Raw genomic sequence first — 24,421 nt, forward strand, 5'->3', positions numbered from 1 at the left:
AATCGTATTTATTGAGCACTTACTGTGTGCAGAGCACTGTACTAAGCGCTTGGGAAGTACAAGTTGGCAACATACAAAGACGGTCCCTACCCAACAGAGGGCTCACAGGCTAGAAGGGGGAGACAGACAACAAAACAAAACATATTAACAGAATAAAATAAATAGAATAGTAAATATATACAAGTAAAATAGAGTAATAAATATGTACAAACATATATACAGGTGCTGTGGGGAGGGGAAGGAGGTAAGGCAGGGGGGATGGGGAGGGGGAAGAAGAGGAGAGGAAGGACGGGGCTCAGTCTGGGAAGGCCTCCTGGAGGCCTTCATAATGGAGTCTTGGCGGCTCAAATGTCCAAGGCCCCTGCTCTAGGAAGCTTTTCCCAAAGGAGGAGGAGAGAGATGACACTGAAACCTGAACCAACTATAACTGGAAACATGAAATCCAACAGGGTGAAGTGTATGAAGTTAAATAAGGTTCACCATAAAGGTAGTTCATTTCATTCACAAGTGTTCACTTTCAGGAACACTCCACAACCAAAGGGCTGATTAAATACCTAGGCACATCTTTATTTTAATTTGGTCTGCACTTAAAGTCACATGGGAATTAGTAGGTGATAGTGACAAAAAGAGGGGAGGGGAGAGGAGAGGTGGGAAGGAAGCAGGCAGGCAGGCAGGCAAGCAAATTGTTGTTTGGGCCCAGAAAGAGATCTGCCGGTGCTCTGGGGACAGAGGACAAGGTACCAACTGTTGTCTAAAAGTGAAGATTTCGAATCTTGGTAGATTGTGATTTTTTATTCTGTTTCATCCCCCCATAAGGATGAATTGTTAAACATTTGTCAATGGCCATTTCATTCAATCGTATTTATTGAGCGCTTACTCTGTGCAGAGCACTCTACTAAGCGCATCTGCTCTAGGCCACTTCATCCACTACTCACAAAAAAACCAAATGAAAGTAGGAAAGTGGCTTAAACTGTTAATTTCCCAGCCGATCAAATGGTATGTATTGAGCACTTACTGTGTGCAGAACACTGTGCTAAGCACTTGGGAAAGTACAACAGAGTTGGAAGACACAAACCCTGCCAACAAGGAGCTTACAGTCTAGACGGAGAGACTGATATTAAAATTAATAACAGGGGAAATTGCAGAGAATGAGGATACGTAAACAAGTGCTGAGAGGCTGAGGTCAGACTGCTTAACACCTACACATCCAAGTGCACACACAATGGCTGAGGGAGGCGGGCAGGAAAAATAAGGGCTTAGTTGGGGGAGGCCTCTTTGAGGAGATGTGATTTTAATAGGGCTTTGAAAGTGGAGAGTGGTGGTCCGCTGGATATGGGGAGAAAGAGAGAACAGTAGAGCTGATGGACATTATCCCAAGCCCTCAAAGGAGTGGCTAATTTGGTGGATTTTAAACCTAATGCTTGATTTCCATTACATCGGCTGTCTCATTTCCCGTTCCGCAATTTCCAATGGGAAGTTTTAGTAAGCAAGTCCATCTGCTAGCCATCCTTCAACTCTTTCCCTGAAACACTAAAAAACATGCCATTCTCCTCCTCCCACTGCCTCGAAAATACTCAGCCTATTTCCTTAATCAACCCCCTAGACTGTAAGGTCATTGTGGGCAGGGAACATGTCTTTCAGCGCTTAGAACAGTGCATTGCACATAGTACACGCTTAACAAATGCCATTATTATTATTACTATTATTACCAACTCTGTACTTTATTAGCAGTACTTAGTACAGAGGTCTGCACACAGCAAATGTTTAATACAAAAAAACCCAACTCATTTATTGAAAGTTTCTTGTAGGCACAGCACTGTACCAAGGGCTTAGGAGAGTGCAGTAGAGTTGGCAGACACAATCCCTGTCCTAAAGGAGCTTACAGTCTAGTGGCAGGAAGACAAGACACTAAAATAAATTCCAAACTGGAGGAAGGAAAAGTATGATTTAAGATTTAAGACTTACTGTGTGGCTAAATTTACACTTCCAGAATCCTTTTTTAAGCTGTAGAGACTCTACTCCTTCCCCTGGCTGAAAAGTGAAAAATGAACACCGACGGATGAAGAAACCTGCCACCCCTCAAAGTATCCCTTGACCCCAAAGAGGGGTGGCAAAGAGCAGAGGACAATAAAGATGGCTGGGGAGCAACGGGAGACACCCGGCCTTGGCAGCGCTGTCCCTGCCCAGAGGAAGTATGTCCCAAGGAGCAGACACTGGAAGGAAGGGAGGCAAAGTAGCCTTCTCTCACGTTTCGGCTCCTTGCTGCTAGGCTTTGCCAGAGCTGGGGGCAAAAAGCCATTGAGTCGGGAGGGGAAACCTACCACAATCTAGCCCAGAGAACTCAGGACAGGCAGATGGAAAGATCCCATCGGATCTTTCAGTGGATGCAGAGGTGGCTGCCCAGCCCCTGTTTAAGAGGAAGCCCAGGGACCAACAACCAGCCAGACCTCCCCCACAGCAGACATCAAAGCCAGGCTTGTTAGGGGTGACCGGGGCGGGAATGGGGTGGGAACTGTCATGGCAGCGGGCCTTCAGTGGGGAATGGGCTGGCTCCTCAGGGGAGGCACCTCAACAGAGCAAGCTCGGGAGAGTCTCAAAGACTGATAGAAATGACAGGGAACGTGTGCCAGGTAGGTGCAGAAAAAATGGAAGATAATGAGTGCTCCAAATGCCAATCACAAGGCCTCCTGTTCCCCGTCCTGCTTCCCACCCCGCCACCTGGGTCAGTAACTGCCCAGATGACAAGCTGGCCAATCCCCACCCCAAAATCCCACCTTGGGTAGAGTGGTCCAAAAAGGCAAAGTATTAAAAAGAACAGAACCAGTCAGTCGGGGCTGGGGGTGGGGGGCGTTCTAGCTGCTGACACTGCCGCCAGCTGAGGCCAGGAGGGTAGCTCTGCGCGCAACCCACCACCCGCCCACCAGACTCCCCATAGCTCAGTTCTTAGCCAGAAGGGAGCCTAACTGCTGGGAATGCAAACAGGAATAGGTTTACCGCAGGACTGTCACAATGGCCACCCAAGAAGGCAGTTTATCGGGTGCATGTGCATGTGCATGTGTGTCTCTCTCTCACCCCCTCTTCCCCTCTCTCTTCTCCTCCCCCATAGTTCACCCAGTAAATGCCACCTGAAACCATATCGTGCACAAACTCAACTTTCTGCAGAGCAAGGCATGATGTTTCCAGGGTTCCCCGGGGCAAGTGACAGGAGGCGGGAGGCAGGGGCCACCAGGGCCCGGATCAGTCCAGTTTGGGTGAGACAGAGGCTGGGGCAGACAATGAGGACAATGAGGCAGCGGGTTGGCTTCCTGATCCAAGCCACTCCTATTATCATGCAAACAGTCTGGCCTGCTCAACAGGGTTGGGGTAGGAGGTTCTCGAAACCCCAGCATCCTGAGGGGTGGGGGTGAGCGGGAAAGGGGGTGAGGGAGGTAAATGGTGGATGAGCTCCAAACCTGCCAAGGGAGCAACTGGGATGAAAGATGCAGTGATGTGAGCACGGCTGCCTCCCGAGCCGGCCTTCTCCGAGGCAAGAGAGATGAGCAATCTGCTCCTGGCACAGTGCGACAATTAATGACAGTACCAGTTAACGCAGCCCGTCCGTGCTAGGGGACACTAGGAGATAGCAGCTTATGTGTCTGGGCAGCTTGCTGAGGGAAGGAGAACAGACGGAGGGAGGAGGCGCCTGGCGGGGTGACCTGAGGACCGGGCAGGCCCCAACAGGAAGAAGCAAGAGAGCCCCGCACTGCCCCCCTTCACGGGACCCTCCCGGCTCTCACCTGTGAGCACCGCTTTCGCCGAAGGATCCGCCAGGTCCAGGGCCGATTTCCCGTCGGTGTTCCGGATGTTTGGATCGGCGCCGTGCTGCAGCAGCACTGTGCAGGGGAAGCAGAAACAGAATCTCACCTCGGGGACACACAGAGGATTTACCTGTAGGGGTCTCCTGGGCACTGTGGAGGCGGCCACAGACATTGCACAATCTTCAGCCTCCACCCTGTCCTGACACCCCCTCCCTTTTAGTTTTTTCTAAGCACTGCAGCAAAAGATCCCCTCTAGGGCAAGTCTAAGTTGGCGACTTAAGGTATAGTAAGATCACATGACTTAACATCCTAAACATGAAACTAGGAGATGTTGCAATCTGCAGCTTTGGTTTCCCCGCTACGGGCAGCCGGGTGGGGAGCTGCGCGCACAGCGGCTCCCGCTGTGAGCTACGCCACCAGCCTGCTCTGCGCTCTCTCTACTGCTGCTGCCGCCATCACTGCCGCTCAACTGCCAAACCCTTCCTCTCCCCCAAATGGCTGTAACGGGGTGCGGGGGGGAGCCTTGGACGGGCTCAGAGCTCTCGCGGGAAACTGCACTACCAAGTGCTGGCCAGGGGCCAGCGATCCAGCGGGCCCGGGATAAAAACGGATCACGTCCACACCGCTCGGGTCCCCTGCAGTGCACGGGACCGCCGGCCGCCACAACGCTCTACCGCTGGACAGCCCGACGGGGGTTCGACAAGGCCAGCGGACCGAGTGAGCCCCTCGCGGGGGCCGGGTTCCACCGGGGTGGGCTGCTCCACGGACCCCTGATGGAGGATGTGTTATATCTAGATTTTACCTTCCAGAGAGAATTCAATAGTGTACATGGATTTCTCCCCTTCACCCCCACAACCTTCACCGCACCCCCACAACCCCCCACTGGACCCAGTTATTGACAGCCAGAGCAGCACGTTCCCACCCTGCTCCATGACACACAGAATCTTCACACAACAGGGAAACCTAAAGGGGAAAGGAAAGAGTCTCACGGGCTTCAGGATGGAGGAGGAGGAGATGGGGGAATGTATCCACATAAAACACAAGGCCTGCCTACGGAAATGCCGCCTGTCACCTGGAACGATTATTTAACCAGGAACAGGGAGGGCTTAGGTGCCAGAGTGCGGGCCACGTTCAGGAGCTGTTTGGGACCCCCAAGAGATGGGGGGAAATGGAAGAAACTTTTCAGGTTTTGGTCGGGGGGTGGACACGTGGGCATTATGGTTGTACCACTGATGTCTAGCGGTTTGCAGAGAGTTCTCCCTTTCTGGTGATCCACTGCTACCCGATTTCATTCATTCATTCAACCGTATTTATTGAGTGCTTACTGTGTGCAGAGCACTGTACTACGCGCTTGGGAAGTACAAGTTGGCAACATATAGAGATGGTCCCTAACCAACAGCGGGCTCACAGTCTAGAAGATCTGTGTCCATGGTATTGTCGTGACATCAAACGACGCTCCTCAGCCTCACCCCTTGAGGTTGCCAGGGCCCCCAAGGGCTGGAGGGTGGGGGGGAACGCAGGTACACCTGCCTCTCTGGACCTGCCCATGAATTCTCTCTGGCCAACTGGTGAGTTCTACGTCCCTACAGGGGCCAGAGGAGTGGGAAACAGGCTCTGGTGTCCGCCCAGCCCACTCTGGATGGAGGACGGGGACAATAGGGGCAGAATCTCACAGCAGCAGCAACAACACCCTTGGGTCTCGGGAGGAAGAAAGTTACCACCTCCACACCGGACAGCGGCAGAGTCAACATGATACTACCGGCCGCACATGTCTGGCGCAGAGAGTCTGGGGGCCTGGGCTGCTATAACAGTGGGCTACGACTTGACCAACGGGTGGCTGCAGTTTGTAATCTGCCCGCCTGAGTGGCAATAAAGAAAGGTCTCTTGATTTTTAAGGCACGGCAAATTCTGACACTGGCTTTGGTAGGTGAATCCATTTTGCACCTGGGCGAGAGAGTTTGTCATGTGACCAAAGTAGAACCTCTACTTGTGCAACCCCCGCCAACCCAAAAGAATCAGTCGTAAGAGAGAATTCGGCCTCACTTCCTGATGTTGCCCACCAAACTGCCCCCGCCCATCCCTCCAAGCCACCGCCTCCAACTCCGATAGCCCCGGGTATGGCTGCAGTACGAGGGGAGAATGGGAAAGCGGGGCACCGGGGTCAAAGAGGTGGTCCGCAGGGGCCCACAGCCCAGGCCACCAGCGGCCATGTAACCAGAGGAATTAGCACATTTCCACAACCGCCTCCGCTGCGGAGTCAATGCAGCAGCTGGGAGGGAGCTGAACCGGGCCGCCCGGGAGGCTCCACTGAAAACGGAGAAATTCTCATTCTTATTCTCATGCTCTCGCTTGGGTTTTGGCACAGGCCCCAAGAAGCCTATTCTCCGGCCCCAAGGGTGACGGTGAGCGGGGAAGGGAATGGTGATGGCCAGCGGAATCCGGCCCCCGTTGCCCGGCAGCCCAAGGGGGCGAGCGGGCCGTGGGACTAGAACCCACCTGCGGTCCGGGAGGTCAGGAACGATGACCCACGGAGGTCCAGAGGAGCTCCCCTGCAGCAGCCGAGGGAACGGGGAGGCTGTCGGAAGGTCGTCCCCAACAACAGTCACAGTGCTTTCTGCTTGAAAACACTACACCTAGAGCCATAAAAGCTTTTTCTAAAAAAATCTGGCAGCAACTTAATCCCTTCTGTTGCCTCTTCCCCCCAGTCAGAGGAAGGGAAGGCAGTGAGGAAAGAAGAGGCCGAGAGGGAGGGAAACGGGAGGATTTTCTGCTTCTTATCCCTCAGGGCCCCGGCTCCTTCCATCCAGCCCCCAGTAGGAGTGGACAGAAGAGGTGCTGCCCTGGGAGACCCCACAGAAGCCGGTCCGAGCCAGGCGGGGCACTGAATGGAGCTCCGGCCAGCTCAGATCCCTTGGACTTGCCCAAAGACAAGTCATCTGTGCCAACCTTCGCACCCACCTCCTCGGGGACGCTGCGGCTGAACGGATGTGGGCATCACTCCTGAACCTCCTCTAGTAGCAACCTGTTCAAGGCACGGAGGCCTAGCAGAAAGCCCTAGTGGGGCAGGGAGGCAAGAGGCTCAGGATCTAATCTCAGCTCTGCTCCTGGCCTGCTATGAGACCCCAGGAAAGTCAATTAACCTTTCCCCGATCACCTGTAAAATGGGCATAATAAACTGCATGCCCCAGGGGTCCAATCTGCTCTTCTGGCAGCTCCCCCAGCGCTGAGCCCACGGTAAGCACTGAATAGATACCGTAATGACTGTTATTAACTCCCAGCGGCGGCACAAAGGGCCCTAACTGCTTCTCAGATGCTGGGCTATTGTTAGCAGCTGCAGCGGATCAGAAACCTAACCCATTATCTTACCACATCAAAATGTGAAACTCCCAGAAAAAGTGGGAGAGCAACATGTCTCCTCAAGGGTTCCCCTCTTCTGAACAGTGATATGGATTTTGCCGCTCCTCCCCGCCCCCCAGTGCAATGCAGACGTTCGACTGAACATGGAATGTGTCTGCTTATCATTACATTGTACTCTCCCAAGCGCTTAGTTCAGTGCTCTGCACACAGTAAGCGTTCAATAAATATGACTCAGTGAATGACTAGATTCTGGAGAAACAGGAGGTCACCATTCCAAGCCTCACAACCTGGTGTTTAAGTGGCCCAGCTCACCTGCCTCTGAACTCCAACAGGAAGAGTGGTGGCCTGTGGTCCTCGGTCTTTGATCCGATGCTAATACCCTCTCGGTCCCTTGAACGGGCAGGATGCGAAGGGACTGAATGCTCCTGCCCAGCCCAGTATTCTCAGGGGGAGGCAACCCAAGAGGCTGGTGGGGGGGGAAGGGGGCATAGAGGGGCAGGTGACCAGGAGATGGGGGGTGTGTGTGAAGGAGATCGGGATGGTGGGGGCCACTAACCCCTCCCACAGTGGCTGCCGGATTCAAGGCCCGGGCACCCACCCTGCTGGCCACGGCCAGAGTAACTGGACTGGCTTCACTGCGCAGCTCGAAACTGCCGGACTTGATCGTGTCACTCAATGAATACCTTTGAAGATGATGACGATGTCACTGACAGCAATGTGAGCTTCCTTCTATCTGCCTACATTTGTGCACAAAACCTCTCATCATGACAAATTCCAACCAAAATGGAGGGTGTCACTTTGGTGGAACCCAAAGAACTAGAAAAGTATTAGCAAATTTAAATGCATAAGAAATGCTTACCATTTGAAAGAAAACTTGAAACTTAAAAAATGTGCCATCAATCACCTACGCTTTTAGTGCAGCTGGTGAAAAGACACTTAACCTGACTCGAGGCTAAAAATGCAAAATTCTTCTTTCAAGATGTACCGAAGGGCATAATGCCAACTTATTTCAAAGGTGCAAATATTTAGGCAGCTACAGTAGTAGAAAGACAAAAATCCCTTCTTTGTGAAATAGCCTTAATGAAATATTGTGAGGTTATGATGTTTTTCAACACAGCATCTTAGAAGTTTTGAGGCTCTGTAAACCCCACTTTTCCATCTCATTCAACAAGACCATTACACGCCCTGTCCCAGAAACTTCCACGCTGGTGTCATCTTTGACTCTTCACCAATGTTCAACTCTATCATTTGGTCTCCGGCCAATTCCTGCTGGCTCTTCCCAGGCAACATCTCCCACTCCACCCCTTCCTCTCCACCCAAACCGATCCTACCCCAGTCCAAGCTCTGGTCTTGCCTTGGCTAGACTATTGGATCAGACTCCTGGCCGGTCTCCCAGCCTCCAGCCTCTCCCCCTCCAACCTACACCCCCGGCTGCAGCTGCACGGATCGTCCTTCCAAGGCATCACGTGGCCCACACCCCTCCTCTCCTCCAAATCCTCTGCATCAAAGAAAAAATTCTTGCAATTGGCTTTGAGGCCTTACACTGTCTGGTCCCAGCTCACCTTCCTGCTCTCTTCACCTGCTTACTCTTCCCCAACCCACTGTTCTCCACCAAGCAAATCTTGAAGCTGAGCCCTTGCTCTCGATTCTTCCGCCTCCGTTCCCTCGGCCCAGAACTCCCTCCCTCCTCACGTCACACAGACCACAGCTCTCCCCACATTCAAATCCCATCTCCTCCAACAAGCCTTCCCCTATTGCTATCCCAGGACCCTGAGCCATACAATACCACAAGCAGTTATGATTTTATTTGCAGCCTGCTCAGCACTCCTGTGTTCAAGTTAAATTTTCACCCCTCTAGTAAATGTTTTTATGCCTGTTTCTCCCATTAAAATGTAAGCTCCTTGTGGGCACATAGCAATTCTTATTTTGTAGCTATGAAAGCCTTTACTGGCCAGCTGCAAGAGCAACCATTTTTGGAGGGGGGGGGTCGGGGGCAGGGGATGGCAGTCGTAGGGTAATCCAGGGGTTTTCTGAAAGAGATTCTGCATTTCAGGGCAATAGGTGTGAGGCAAATACAGGACTTGCAAAGGAACTGAAGGGCTGGGAAGCACATGCACACATACACAACTGGATATTTTGTGCTCAGACATGGAGCTTCAAGACAGAAAGGGACTCTATAAATGCATAATATTCCTAAAATATTTCCCTAATCCTAGTGAGTCACGCATCAGATGTCCCCCTAGAAAAATAAGAAGTCTCCTTGAAGGATAAAGCTTCATTCTCCAAGCTTCTGCCCGAGACATCATATGTTTTTTTACACTATGAAAATGAGGCCCTGAAAAGGGGAGTTTGTTGGGTTGGAACAGTACGCAAGAAAGGGGCAGAACAGCAGAAGCGTGAGCAGCAGGCTTTAAAGCCTGCAAACACAATTGATGATTACACTTAATGGCTTTCTATTTATGGCAGGGTGGCATGGAGAGTGAATGCAAGACTAATAATTAAGTGGCTGGTGGAAATGGAATCACTGGAGCCGTTTTGACACAACTCCCCTGGCAATTCAGGGCTCCGCCCTCCCCCACGTACGCACACTACCAGAATGGAGACACAAAGCATGCCGGGTCGGCCCTTCGGTTTCAGAGCCGGCGTAGGGGAGTGGGAGGGCACGGAAGAGGCAGGCTGTTGGTCAGCGCCAGCTGCAATAATAAATGTGCTCTCTCTAAGCGCTGGGGTGGATCCAAGATAATCAAGTTGGACACAATCCCCATCCCACACAGGGTTTGACTGTCTAAGGTGGCTTAGAACAGGTATGAATCCCCATTTTACAGATGAGGAAACTAAGGCCCAGGGACATCAAGTGACTTGGCAAAAGGGTCCCTCAGCAGGCAAGTGGCTAAACCGTGATTAGCACTCAGGTCCTCTGCCTCCCGGGCCTGTGCTCTTTCCTCTAGGCCACACGGCTCCCCATCAGCTCTTGGCTGCTTCACTCCCACCACTAGCACTTCTCTGTGCCTCAGTTCCCTCATCTGCAAAATAGGGATTAAGACTGGAGCCTTGTATGTGGGACATGGACTGTGTCCAACCTTATTATCTTGTATCTACCCCAGAGCTTAGAACTACGCCTGGCACATACTAAGCACTTAACAAATACCATTAAAAAACGAACGGGAGAGGGTAGAGACGGAGGGGCAGAGTTACTGCTGCCAATCAATCAACCAAAGATATTTATTGAGGACTTATCTGTGCAGAGCACAGTAGTAAGTGCTTGGGAGAGTACAATACGATGGCGTTGGTAAAAATGTTCCCTGCACACAGTGAGTTTCCAGTTTACAGGAGGAGCTCAGAGTCAGGAGGCCCCAGGTCATCAAGAAAAAGAGTTATCTCAATCAGGAAACCTTCCCTGACTAAGTTCTCAACTCCCCACTCTATTCTCCCGCCCTTCTCCATTCCCTATGCACTCTGGTCTAAGTGCTTTGATCCTCACCTCTCTTCCTCCACCCCAGACCCACAGCTCTTATGTCTATATCCTTACACTCGGCTGCTTCCTCTACCTGTCATTTATTTTAATGTCCATCACCCCAGCTACAGTGTAAGTACACTATGGGCAGGGAGCGTATCTATCCACTCCATTGTGTCTACCAACTGTCTCAAGTGTTTAATCCACTGCTCTGCCCACAGCGAGGGCTCAACAAATACCATTGATTGATTGACTGATGAACCAGATCGCCACGGAGAACCAGTCAGACGTCGTCCTTACCCACCTGGGGCAAACGGCTGCTCACGAAGCTTGAGTCTAGGTGCCCGGGTGGCGAAGTGCAGACCTGCTCTTCGCGACCCTTGACTGTAGTCTGACTGTCTTCTCAAAGCCTTCAATTCCTGTCTTCACAGGTAATTTATTCACAGGAAGAAGTCTGAGCCACTTCCCCCACGCTCTCCACAATTCTTATTCTAATCCAATAATAGGGTGGAAAACTGCTTCTGAGGTAAGGGCACTTACGGCTAAATTGATCATGGTCCTCATCTTGTGACCTCCCCTCCTTTTATAAAAGAATCCCGGAGATTTTAAATGGTGGTTATTTGTCGATCTCACCGTCCATGGCAGCACCGGTACTCTACTTTAGCTGCAACGAAACAGCCAAACGAATGCTGCGTCCCAGCAGGCAGGGCACGCCGTCACCAGCGCCACGGCGCATGCCCACAGCGTCTCCTCTGACGCCACACTCTCACTGAGCCTGCCCGCTCGCCTCATGAAAGAACCGAGTGTCCTGGGAAAGCAGCCTCTCTGAGACTCTTTCTCCAGGCAGGAGGGTGGCACGGTCTTTGGCAGGATCACCGTGACACTTTCAAAGGCGCCGGCCTGCGCGGAAGGCCCCTCGGGTCCGAGTCAAAATGGTGGTTTCACAGAGACCGCAGAAGGAGGACGGGGGGGGAAGCTCCCTATTGTACCAGAATAGGCATATATGAGTTTCAAAGTCTGGCATTTCTCCACCTGCCATTCTGGGCCCCCATTCCATCAATGATTCCTTCCTTTCCCACCTTCTCTCCCACTCTCCAGAGGCAGATCTAGGACCAGAGCTCAGCTTGGGGTAGCTGCGTTTTTCCAGAGTGTCTTTTCCTCTCCTCCTCACACAGAAGACGGCTGGGGGGCGGGAACAGGACACGACACCACCAGGTGCTGCTAGCTAGGTGCTGAGGGGCCCATGAGGCCATCGGAGAGCAACTGTCATATTTGGTTCAGAGCCAAGAAGCCTCCTCACCCTCCCAAAGGTGAAGGCGGTGGTAACCCAAAAAAAGTTGGGTTTTTCCTCCCATCCCCAGCACAGAGAAAACAGTAAAAGCTTGTGAGAAGCTGTGTGGTCCAGAGGATAGAGCCCAGGCCTGGGAGTCGGAAGGACCTGGGTTCTAATTCCACTTCCACCGTCACCTGTGTAACCTTGGGCAAGTCACTTAATTTCTCTGTACCTCAGTTACCTCATCTGAAACATGGTAATTAAGACTATGAGCCCCATGTGGGGTGTGGATTATACCCAACCTGATTAGCTTGTATCTGTCTACCCCAGGGCTTAGTCCAGTACCTGGCATATACTAAGGGCTGAAACACCGTTGTTTTTTTTTTAAATAAAAATAAAAAAAAAAAACTGGACTGGACACGGTGGATTTCCTACCTTGGTCTAATAGGGAAATCCTGTACAAATGTAGGCAAGAGGGCGAAGAATTAGAAGCACACTGGGAATTCTGTAAAACTGATTCAAGCATTTCTGTATTTATCTAGCTTTCTCCAGTTGAATGAGAAGTGATCACAACAAGCAGCCAGTCTGAAACGAAAAGGTGCATGTCGATCTGACCAGTAGAACATAACCACCTTGAGGGTAGGAATCAGGCCTTCCATCTCTAGTGCACTCTCCCAAAGGTTTAGAACAGGGCTCAGGAAATACCACCAACTGGTCCATGGGGCTGATCCATCCCGGTCCTACTTGAGACCAAAGCCCTTCTGGATAAATAGGTCCACTTGATTCCAGAGAAGCTGGGGGTTTGACTGAGCCACAGGAAGCCTAATGATCCTTGCTCATTCATTCATTCAATCATATTTATTGCGCGCTTACTGTATGCAGAGCACTGTACTAAGCGCTTGGGAAGTACAAGTTGGCAACATATAGAGAAGGTCCCTACCCAACAACGGGCTCACAGTCTAGAAGGGGGAGACAGACAACAAAACAAAACATGTAGACAGGTGTCAAAATCGTTAGAACAAATAGAATTAAAGCTATATGCACATCATTAACAAAATAAATAGAATAGTAAATATGTACAAATAAAATAGAGTAATAAATCTGGACAAATATATACAAGTGCTGTGGGGAGGGGAAGGAGGTAGGGCGGGGGGGGCCGATGGGGAGGAGGAGAGAAAAAAGGGAACTCAGTCTGGGAAGGCCTCTTGGAGGAGGTGAGCTCTCTAGGGCTTTGAAGGGAGGAAGAGAGCTCGCTTGGCGGATGTGCGGAGGGAGGGCATTCCAGGCCAGGGGAAGGATGTAGGCTGGGGGTCGATGGCAAGACAGGCAAGAACAAGGCACAGTGAGGAGGTTAGCGGCAAAGGAGCGGAGGGTGTGGGCTGGGCTGTACAAAGAGAGAAGGGAGGTGAGGTAGGAGGGGGCGAGGTGATGGACAGCCTTGAAGCCTAGAGTGAGGAGTTTTTGCTTGATTCGTAGGTTGACAGGCAGCCACTGGAGACTTTTGAGGAGGGGAGTAACATGCCCAGAGCGTTTCTGCACAAAGATGATCCGGGCAGCAGAGTGAAGTATACACTGAAGTGGGGAGAGACAGGAGGATGGGAGATCAGAGAGGAGGCTGATGCAGTAACCCAGTTGGGATAGGATGAGATGCTCAGCCACCTGCCCAGCCCAGGGCCTTGCTTCACGGGCCCAGAGGCTTGCCTCTCTGGCCCAGCCGGCACCTACTGGAATTGGCCAGGGCAGCTCAGGTGAGGCTCACACCCCAGCTGGCTCTGGCGGCTGCCTGCTTCCCAGACGGAGACGCGCTCTGGAAAAATGGAGCTGACCCAAACTGAGCTCTGGTCCTAGATCTGCCTTTGGAGAGTGGGAGAGAAGGTGGGAAAGGAAGGAATCGTTGATGGAATGGGGGCCCAGAATGGCACGTGGAGAAATGCCAGACTTTGAAACTCATATGCCTACTCTGGTACAACAGGAAGCCTTCTGTGAGGGAGAGAGTCTGTGATGCTGTAAATAATTCATTCAGATAGCGAGCTCTGAATTGAGAGGGGAAAATTAGAATTGGATTTAATTGTTTTTTGGCTTAATTAGCCCATTTGTACGGCTAACTTCTTCTAATGGCTTTTTGTGAAGCTCTATATATAGTCAGCCTACTTTCTCTTTAAAAAAAATATCAATCTGGGCAAAGTTTTAGCCTAAAGTGCCTATTTTTAGCACAAATTCAGTGAACGTAGAGAGTTGAGTCACTCCCATATAAGTGCTCAGTGGACTCTATTAGTTCCCCTGACATGTAATTTATTTCTGTGCCTGTCTCCTGGCTAAACCATAAGCTTCCTGAGAGCAGGGAACAGAGATCGTGCCTACTAACTCGAACGTATTTTCCCAAGCAGGTAGTTCAGAGTGAGTGCTCAATAAATACTACTGATGGATGAATTTTAGGGAAGGCAGTGTGGCCAGATGCAAAGAGCCAGGGTCTTAGATTGAGAGCTCCAGGAGGCACATACACTGCATTCAACCTAATTATTTTATATCTACCCCAACGCTTAGTACAGTAAGCACCTAATGAATACCATAGTACAGTGCTAAGCGCTTAGTACAGTGCTAAGCACTTAGTAGTGCTCTGCACACAGTAAGTGCTCAGTAAATATGATTGATTGATTGATAGCTTCATCTTCTGGTAGTCAGGAAACCCAGATTCTAGTCTAGGCTCCGCCACTGGCCTGTTGTGTGACCTTGGGCAAGTCACTTCACCTCTCTGGGCCACAGTTCCCTCACTGGTAAATAAAATGGAGATAAAATACCTGGTCTCTCTCTTCAGCTGTGAGGCCCTCATCAACTAATGGAATTTATTGAGCACTTAATGTGTGCAGTGTCCTGTACTGAGCACTTGGGAGAGGGCAACGGAGTGAACAGACACAATCCCTGCCCTTAAGGAGGCCTAGGTGGGACAGAGACTGTGTCTGCTCTGACTCTCTAGTGTCTACCCCAGTGTTTAGCACATGGTAAGTACTTCATGCCATAATTGTCTTTCTGTCTAGATAGGGACCTCATTTCTTCATGTGGGGAAAAAAAAATCCCACATGGCTTGAAAAACTTGCAGTAGAAAGGGAGGGTTGCCTGTGACTCTCGGCCAAAACTCGCCACAATTACCGGATCAGCTCATTTTTGAAAAGAGCAAGATTCAGCTCATTTGGGCTTTTCCTAACTATACGATATACAGTCTTAATCACCTAGCAAATTACCTATGGCATGACATATGACCTCTTTTTAAAAAAGCTTTAATGAGTCATACAAACTGAGGACAAGTTTTCAGGCAAACAAGCAAATCTATATTATTCATTTTAATTCCAGGCCACCGGAGTTTCTGTAGAAAAGTAAACCGAGAGGAGGATAGCTTTTTTGGAATTCAGACAAGTGTACCCTCCTACCAGATGACCAACCACATGGATGGCAGGTAAGTAGTTGGGGCTAGAATCTCCCCTTCCAGTCAAGAGTAGCCTGCAGGAGCCAGCAAAAGCCAAGGAGGTTTTTTTTTTCATATTTACAACTTGTTTTTCTCCAGCCCGGGGGACACAGTTCCGATTAATATGGAATTTGTTATGTCTCCCAAGGCCTTCACAAGGGGGTGTGTGTGTGTGTGTGTGCGCATGCACACACAATCTTGATTCTGAAATAATTTTCAACTTCAGCCATAGCCTAAAGGAGAGTACAAACCATCTCCTAGAGTGCCAGGGGAGGCTCAACGAGAGAGAGAGAGAGAGAGAGAGAGAGAGAGAGAGAGAGAGAGAGACACGCACGTAACACAGAGATACCCTGAGTTGGCCTAGTCCTCGAGCTGCTCTAATTACCCCATTAAGGGGGAGGTCGGCAGTGTGGTCAGGGTAACCCCCAGCAGAGTAGGGGCCTGTGAAGGTGGCTGCCCACAGAACCTGATGGAATCAGAATTGTCACTCCTCCAGACCTGCGCTCACACTAAACCCCTCTTGGCCCATTGACGAGTATAAATAAAGACAGCACTTCAAGACAAGTATAAATAAAGACAGCACTTCAAGACGCGAATGGCACCAACCGGTCTTATGTGATTGGGAGCTGGTGAGTTCTCATGTGCAAGTTGTTCAGAAAAACCACAGATGACGGACAACCAATTATGAGTGGTCAGAAGACATACACTTCCGGGGCTCTTCGTCCCTAGCAGTTTCCACCTGAGGATGCACAACGCTCCCCGATTTTACGTATCAATCGGCATGTGCACCCCGACTCCGGCAGGGAGGTAGGGTGGCCCGGTGGAAAGGGCGCACGACTTGGAGTTGGGTGACGCGGTTCCTAATCCCAGCTCTATCCCTGGCCTGCTGGTTACCTCGGGCAAGCCACTTCACCTCTCTGGCCTGTGGTTTCCTTATCTGTACAATGGAAACAGATCCTTGCTAGCTCTCCCTCCCTCTTAGAATGTGAGCCCAATGTGGGCCAGCAGCAGGGCTCCATCTGATTATCCTCTCTCTGCACCATGCTAGAAATACATTATTATTATTATGTTGCCGATTTGTACTTCCCAAGCGCTTACTACAGTGCTCTGCACACAGTAAGCGCTCAATAAATATGACAATGAATGAATATTATTATCATCATTAAGGAGTTTTCCATCTACTCAGTCCCTGCCCCACAAAGGAAAGGATGCAGTCCAGGGAGAGATGAAACCAGAAAGACAGGCCGACTGAAGACCATATAATAAAATCTAGATCCGGCTGAAATGATTGAAAAGTTTCGTTTTACTTGGAATCGCTTTCTCTTCGGGCTACGGACTAGGCTGGAAGGGAAGTAGAGAGCCTTTGCGAACTGCCCTGTGCCGTAGTAAGTCCTCTCGCTCAGAGCTTCCCACACGCTCATCTGGTGGCCGGGTGTCAGGTCTAACAACGTGAGGGTGGCAAAAGCTTGGGGCCTCTGCACTCCAAAAACCTAATTCCTGTCCTCGGGTCAGTCTCGATCTCCAAGGCCTGTGACATCCCGCCCCGGGGCCACCCTGGGAAATGGAAAAGCAGTGTGGCCTAATGGAAAGACCACACACCTGGAAGTCAGAGGGCCTGGGTTCTAATCCCGGTTCTGCCAATTGCCTGCTGTATGACTTTGGGCAAGCCACTTCACTTCTCTGTGCCTCAGTTACCTCCTCTGTAAAATGGGGACTGAGACTGTAAGCCCCATATGGGACATGGACTGTGTCCAACCTGATTAGTCTGTATCTGTCCCGGCACTTAGTATAGTGCCTGGCACATAGCAAGCACTTAACAAATACCATTTAAAAAAGAAAGTCTGAGTCTCTTCATCTCTCTTCCAAGAGGTCTTTCCCTGACTAGGCCCTCTTTTCCCACCTTACTCACTCTCTCCTCTGTGTCACTTACGCACCTGAGTCTGTACCCTCTAAGCAACTGAGTCTGTATCCCTGCATCCCTCCCGCCCCGCAGCCCAGCTATACACGTTCTTCCTTGCACTCGCCCATTTCCCTTATCTGTAAAAGATTTTAATGTCAGCCTCCTCCATTAGATCAAAAACTTCTGGTGGGGAAGAATCTTATCTGCTAACTCTATTGCATTATGCTCTCCCAAACACTTAGTCCAGTGCTCTGCACGTAGCAGGCACTCAATAAATACCACTGATTGACTGACTGATTCACAGGAGAGCAGAACCCAAGCCACTCTGAACAGGGGCACTCGTTTACCCCTGGCCTGGCATCAGTAGCCTTGGCACCTGGCTCCCCTCCGCTCTCAGAGTGTGGATGCTGGGAGAGACTCATCCTTGGCCCAACCCCTTGCTCTGCTCACCTATCAGGAAGCAGCGTGGCCTAGTGGGAAGAGCCCAGGCTTGGGGGTCAGAGGACCAGGGTTTGAATCCCGGCTCTGCCACTGGCCTGCTGTGTGACCTAGGGCAAGTCACTTACCTTCTCTGGGTCTCCGTTTCCTCAACTGTCAAATGGGGGGATCAATAGCTGTGCCTGATCTGATTAACCTGTAACTTCCCCAGCTCCTAGTGGCACAGAAGTGCCTAATACGTGCCACAATTATTTATCATCACCCCAGACCCCCGATACGACTGGTGGCCAGGCCTGGAGCTCCACCTTCAACACCGCAGCCCCTCGCTCCCTCCTTCCCTCCCTCTCACCCGCACAGCGAGGCAGCATGGGTCAGCCCGTCGGGTGGACCGAGCGCCGGGGCGGGATCCCAGGGCAGCTGGGCGGGCTGCCAGGCGGATTTCCGGGGCAGTGAGCCAAGCACGGGTTAGACCACCGGACGGGCCGGCTGCCAGGGAGGGATTCCAGGGCAGTAAGCCAGCGCGGCTTAGACCACCAGCCGGGCCAGCTGGCAGGGCGGGGTCCTGGGATGGTGAGCCAGAACGGTTAGACTACCAGCCGGGCCAGCTGGCAGGGTGGACTCCCGAAGCAGCGAGCCGGCGCAGGTCAGACCGCCGGCCAGGCTGGCTGGCAAGGGTTGGGGGGGCTAGACCGGCAACTGGGAGGGGTCCCAGGACAGGGCGCCCACACAGGACACACGTACCGATGCACACGTCGATTTTGCCTTTGATGGCCGCCTCGTGCAGGGGGGTGTAGTTCCAGTTGTCCCTGGCGTTGGGGTCGGCGCCCTGGCCCAGCAGCAGGCTGACCACCTCGGCGTGGCCAAAGGAGCAGGCGTTGTGCAGGGGGATCAGCCCGCCGTCGTCGCGAGCATGGACATTGGCTCCCATCTGCAGCAGGTGCTCCACCACGTCCTTCCGCCCAAAGCCTGCCGAGAGGAAACGCATTCGCTCAGTCCCCTCGGACCTCGTGGGGGAGGCATCGGGGGGACAAAGCGGCTGGGGTGGGAGGGAAGGAAGCCCAGATCCGCTCCCCGAGAGCCAGCCCCGGCAGGGCCACGCCATCGAGCCAGACCCCATCCTAAGCCACCTTGGGAGGGGCAGCCTGACCGGCATGGAAGCTAAGCCTCTGGCACGGCCCTCAGACACCGGAGCCGCGGTTACCGCTCGTCAGTGCCCGCTGTCCTCTCCCATGCCCAGGAAATCCCACCGGTGCTGGGGCCTGCTGGAGTCCCACGCTACCGAGGGGTTTCCTCTAACTAGTGGAGCGGCTAGCCATCGGCAGGCTGAGAGACGGGGACCAGGCGACGCCGTTCACACTGACCGATGGCCAGTCCAAGGCTGCCTGGCGAGCACAATGGCACCAGAAGATTCTCGGGAGCTGAGGCGACCACGGGTCTGCACAAACTGGAAAAGGAATCTGCCCTGGGGGATCCCCGATTCTCACCTCTCACCTACCCTGGTTCTCCCACCCACCTGTGCAACATGGGCACCTCTACCCTCTGCCTTCCAAAGACCACCAAACCCGAAGCTGGGCGTCCTCCTCTTCCTCCTTCTCGTTCCCCTCCCCCACTTTCATTCATTCATTCATTCAATAGTATTTATTGAGCGCTGTGTGCAGAGCACTGTACTAAGCGCTTGGTAAGTACAAGTTGGCAACATATAGAGACGGTCCCTACCCAACAGCGGGCTCACAGTCTAGAAGGGGGAGACAGGCAACAAAACAAAACAAAACACTTCTGCATAGCCCCAGCTTGGTCTGGGTGGACACACCATTATACATACATAGAGCACTCTTTAAGGAAGGCAGGCAGTGAAGGTGGCAGGCTACAGTACTACACAGAGAGTGAAAATTATGTTTAAAAAGGAAGAGAGACCTTCCTCCCTCCTTCCCGCCACCAGGGACAAGGATCCAGTCTTGTACAATGGCATTTTAACAGACACCTATTTGAATCAGGCTCGAATCTGGAAGGACACCCTCTGTGCACACTCTGTATCATATATGGCTACTTGGAAATCAATTCTTATAAATTTGGCAAAGACTGAAAAATTAACAAGCGACATCTAGGTGTCTGCAAAAACGTACATTAAGGAGAAAAGGCCAAGGCAGCGGGAGTAGGTCAAAGTGAAACCTTTATTTATAATGGCAAAGCCGCAGCTCGAAGACATTTTTCCCCTTAATTGAACTGTCAGCAAGGCCTCTTGGGCCATGTATCACTTCAGCTGCTATGGTCCCCGCTGACTTAAACCTGCCCGCCCAACTGACAAATTTACAGCCCAACACTTTCCACCTTTGACGTTCTTTTCGACTAGACCGACAAGTTTAAATCAGGAAAACAAAAATTGAGAGGTACTTTTTTAAACGCTGCTGAAAAGTAAACGTGGAACTGGGACCTATTCCGAAGAAAGCCATCAGGCCTCACCGTGCGCTTCCTAGGTTTGTTTTCCTTCCGAACACCCAGAAGGCGAAGCGACAGAGAAGGAAAAGGAGCCCGGGTCCAAACTCCACGAACTGGGGGATAGTCATGAAATAGAGAGTGGGTGAAACACCGAGTGCAATCAACCTGAGAATGATCCTATCATCCTTTTGGGCCTTCGATGCTGATCAAGCTCATCTCACAGTCCCCCCTGCGGCCAGGCCCGAGAAACCGCAGACACGACTACCTTAGGATAACTTATGTAGCATAAACATTTTCAGAACACCAACACGAGTTTTTTTAAATTAGTGGCTTTCTAAAAATTATGTTCAATATTTACCTCCAGAGTTTGGATTAGGGAGGAAACCAACCCAAACACCTGAAATAATTCAAAGACAGATCCCCTAGATCCCCTCCAATTTGGATTCCACAGAAACTGCCCTCTAAGGTCAAAGGCCTCCTCCTTGCCAAATCCAGCAGACCTACTCCATCCTAATCCTCCTTAACTCCCCAAGCTGGCTTTGACACTGTGGACCATCCCCTTGTCCTGGACACATGGTCTAACCTTGGCTTCACTGATACCCACAAGTTTTGCTCCTCCAACGCCAATCTACTCACCGTACCCCGACCTCGACTACCTCGCCGCCAATCCTTTGCCCATGTCTTCCCTCTGGCCTGGAACTCCTTCCTCTTCACATACACAGAGGAGCAGCGTGGCTCAATGGAAAGAGCCCGGGCTTTGGAGTCAAGAGATCATGGGTTCGAATACCGGCTCCGCCAACTCTCAGCTGTGTGACTTTGGGCAAGTCACTTCACTTCTCTGGGCCTCAGTTCCCCCCATAGGACAGCCTGATCACCTTGTAACCTCCCCAGCACTTAGAACGGTGCTTTGCACATAGTAAGCATTTAATAAATGTCATCATCATTATTCTATACAACAGATCATGACTATCTCCGTCTTCAAAGCCTTATTAAAATCATATCTTCTCCAAGAGCCCTTCCCTAAGCCCTCATTTCCCCTACTCCCTCTCCCTTCTGCGTCACTTATGCCCTTGGATCTGTACTCTTTAAGCACTTGGTATTCACCCCACCTTCGGCCCCACAGCACTTATATGCTTATCCAGAATTTATTTTAATATCTGTTTCCCCCTGTAGACTGTAATGAGAAGCAGTGTGGCTTAGTGGAAAGATCACAGGCTTGGGAGTCAGAGGTGGTGGGTTCTAATCCCGGTTCAGTCACTTATCAGCTGTGTGACCTTGGGCAAGTCACTTAACATCTCTGTGCCTCAGTTACCTCATCTGTAAAATGGGAATTAAGTCTGTGAGCCCCCGGGGGGGGGGCAACCTGATTACTTTGTACCTTGATTACCCCAGCGTTTAGAACAGTGCTTGGCACATAGTAAGCCCTTAACAAATACCATCATTATTATTAACGTAAGCTCCTAAATCATGTCTATCAACCCTGATATGTACTCTCCCAAGTACTCAGTACAGTGCTCTGCACACAGGAAGCACTCAGTAAACATCATTGATTGATTTCAGCCCAGGAGCTGTCTCTCCTCACTCACTCATCCGATTGTGATTCCCTTCTCAGACCATCAGCTGCTCAGGGGCATGGACCATTTCTGTCCCCACAGAGTAGGCGTTAGCACTGACAGCGACAATGACTGGGACATGGACAGTGGCCCAGGTGGACAATTCCCTCCGGGCCCTACATGGCCCTGGACAAGAACCACTGCAATTCTGTGAAGCAGCAGCAGCAGCAGCAGCAGCAGCAGCAGCAGCAGCAGTCGCCATGGCCTCGAAGGGTGTACCGGTCGGTCCCTTGAATCCTGGCCCGGTGAATCTCACTGAGGGAGCTGGGGGCCAGAATAATCACTGGAAATCCGGTGTCCCCACATCGCTCCTTTCTGGTGGGAGGCCAAGCAGACAACACCTGCCAACTGGACTTGAGCTTGCAGGGCGGCCCAGTTCAGATCCGATCCCAGCCCGCACCAGACCGGGGGTAGTAAGCCTGGGTGATGATCAAGTGCCCGGAATGCATCTGGGGCAACTGCTGGAGGGGTTGCTGGGATCTGTAGCTCCAGCCCCTGAAGAACCACCACCCAAGTGAACTGGCTGGACCCCTGGTGTGGTCCCCAGACCAGGGGACGAAGGCGGGACGAGGACCGGGCCACATTCTGGGCAGGGGGACCCCGGCCACGGCCACAGAGCGATGGACAGCCCCAAGACACAATCTCAAGGGAAGCGCCGGCTTTGCGGCGGCATCTCATCACCGCTGATTTCCAAAGAAGGGGATTGGCCAGAAACACACTCCGGCCTCACCAGGCCTATGCAACTTTACGGCTCAGCAGACAAGTCCCCAAGATGATCTCGAAATGTTCAATCATTCAGTGGTACCCGTTGAGCGCTTACCATGTGCAGAGCACCACACAGTTAGTAGCCATGATGCTCTCTCCCCCCAAGGAGATTGCAATCCAGCAGAGTAGACAACACTCAAATTACAGGAAGCGCAAAGTAATAGAGATTATCAAAGTGCTTATTGCAGTTTACACAATCTTATGTGACTTGCTCCGATTCAGTGGTTTGAGCTGCTCTTTTAACTAATCTCTACTAAAGAGGAAGCAGTCAGTCTTTCCTCTATTTTTAATCTCTGCAACTAAGTTCTTGAGTGCTTAGTCTCAGCTTTCAAATTGGTCCTAAAAAAAAAACTGAGAGCAGATTATTCCCTGGCAAAGAGAAAAGCAAAACTCAAGGCAGCGGTCGGCCGGACAACTAGCTGATACGTGCTTGTTAAATGCAACAATTTTGTATTTGGACAATTTGGTGGTGCCTCCCCCTACCCTGGCTCCAGGTTATTGGGGGTGGAGGGGCACATCCCTCTCACCCACTACCGTCGCGTCCCCACCAAGAAGGAAGCGCTGCCTCCTCCTTGAGGCTCTGCTCCGTCCCAGCTGTTTCCCCGAGAGGAGTTCTCCCAGCCCCCTCACCTCTCAAAGCACTCGGCCTCACCCTCATCCAATGCCCATTCCCCCCTTCTCCTTCCCCTCTGCTGACCAACATGCTCGGGCCCCTTCCTCACTAAACGAGCCCCGACCCTGGCCGGCGGGCAGCTGGGTCCCTCCCGCTGCCGAGGGTCCTCAGGGTTAGGCCCTGCTGCTGCTGGCAAGCAAAAATTACCATAACGATAATACGATTAAACAATTTTGTTCGGTTACCTGAATTTTTAGGATTACCCAAATGAGGTTCTGTTAAAATAACCGGTGGCTTGGACCAGAGAGATCCCAGATAGTTGTGCTTTTAACTGCAGGTCTTCTGAAAGTATTAATCTGCCCTAGAGTTCAGGCCACTAAGTAGACTAACGCAGGGCAAGGCCAGCCATGCTCATATGTTGAGGTCTGTGGCTCTGAGGTCCGTGACAACCGAGGGAGTGGGGCTCCTCTCCAGAACAAAGGAGCTCCAGAATCAGAACAGAGAATCTCACTTCAGGCCATGAGGAGGGGGCCAGAGTTGGACACCTGTCTAAATCAATCAATGGCATTTATTGAGCGCTTTCTGCGTGCAGAGCACTGTACTTAGCAGGTGGAAAAGTGCAGCAGAATAAATGGACACAATCCCTGCCTTCAAGGAGTATACAGTCACTCCCAACTTTCCCAAGGCCAAAAGTGGAACTTACATGATGGATCCCAGCCATGAGAGCAACATCTTGGGGTAGGGGCTGGGAGTAGAACAGACAAGTCAAAAAAACCTCATCCCACTGCTGTCAATTCAGGTGCCAAAACTGCAGTCTGAAGATGAAGCCAGGTCAACCCGAAGTAACCGAGGCAGGCCTCAAAACCGCCCCACTGCTCCTGGCCACCCACGACCACCAAGATCAATCCTCTATCATGATGAGAGTACAAAAGAGCTGATAAGACGTAGGAAGACTAAGCTACGTTAGATTAGCTAAAATCATCAGATCAGCCAATCATACCACCTAAGAGGGAGGGAGGGAGGCGGGCAACTATCTCATCGCCACTTTACGGATGAAGAAACAGACTCAGAGAGGTTAAATGACTTCCCCAAGATGACTCAAATCCGGGTCTCCCGACTCCCGGCCCGCACTCTTTCCACTGGTGTATCTGGCCTCTTGAGTTACTTGGGAAAGAAAGGTCAATAGCTAGGATTCATCCCATGTCTCGACTGGAATTGCAAGTTTGGCCAGCACTCCTACACTTTTTAAGCCAGAATTTCTGCTCATTGCTCATGATATATGTGGATTACAGGAGACCACCTCTACATCTACTCT

At 51.5% G+C, this 24,421-nt stretch overlaps 1 protein-coding gene across 1 annotated transcript in view; it reads right to left on the reverse strand.

Moving 5' to 3' along the window:
- The window catches only part of TNKS (tankyrase), a gene marked incomplete at its 5' end in the record, with an annotated part of 115,013 nt that overhangs the window by 83,995 nt on the left and 6,597 nt on the right, over positions 1-24,421 (reverse strand). Inside the window, 2 exon segments of the mRNA XM_038758943.1 lie at positions 3,777-3,872; positions 18,421-18,645. Coding sequence (XP_038614871.1) covers positions 3,777-3,872; positions 18,421-18,645 — 321 coding nt within the window.

The sequence above is a fragment of the Tachyglossus aculeatus genome, chromosome 17 (genome assembly GCF_015852505.1).
Source record: "Tachyglossus aculeatus isolate mTacAcu1 chromosome 17, mTacAcu1.pri, whole genome shotgun sequence".
NCBI lineage: Eukaryota > Metazoa > Chordata > Mammalia > Monotremata > Tachyglossidae > Tachyglossus > Tachyglossus aculeatus.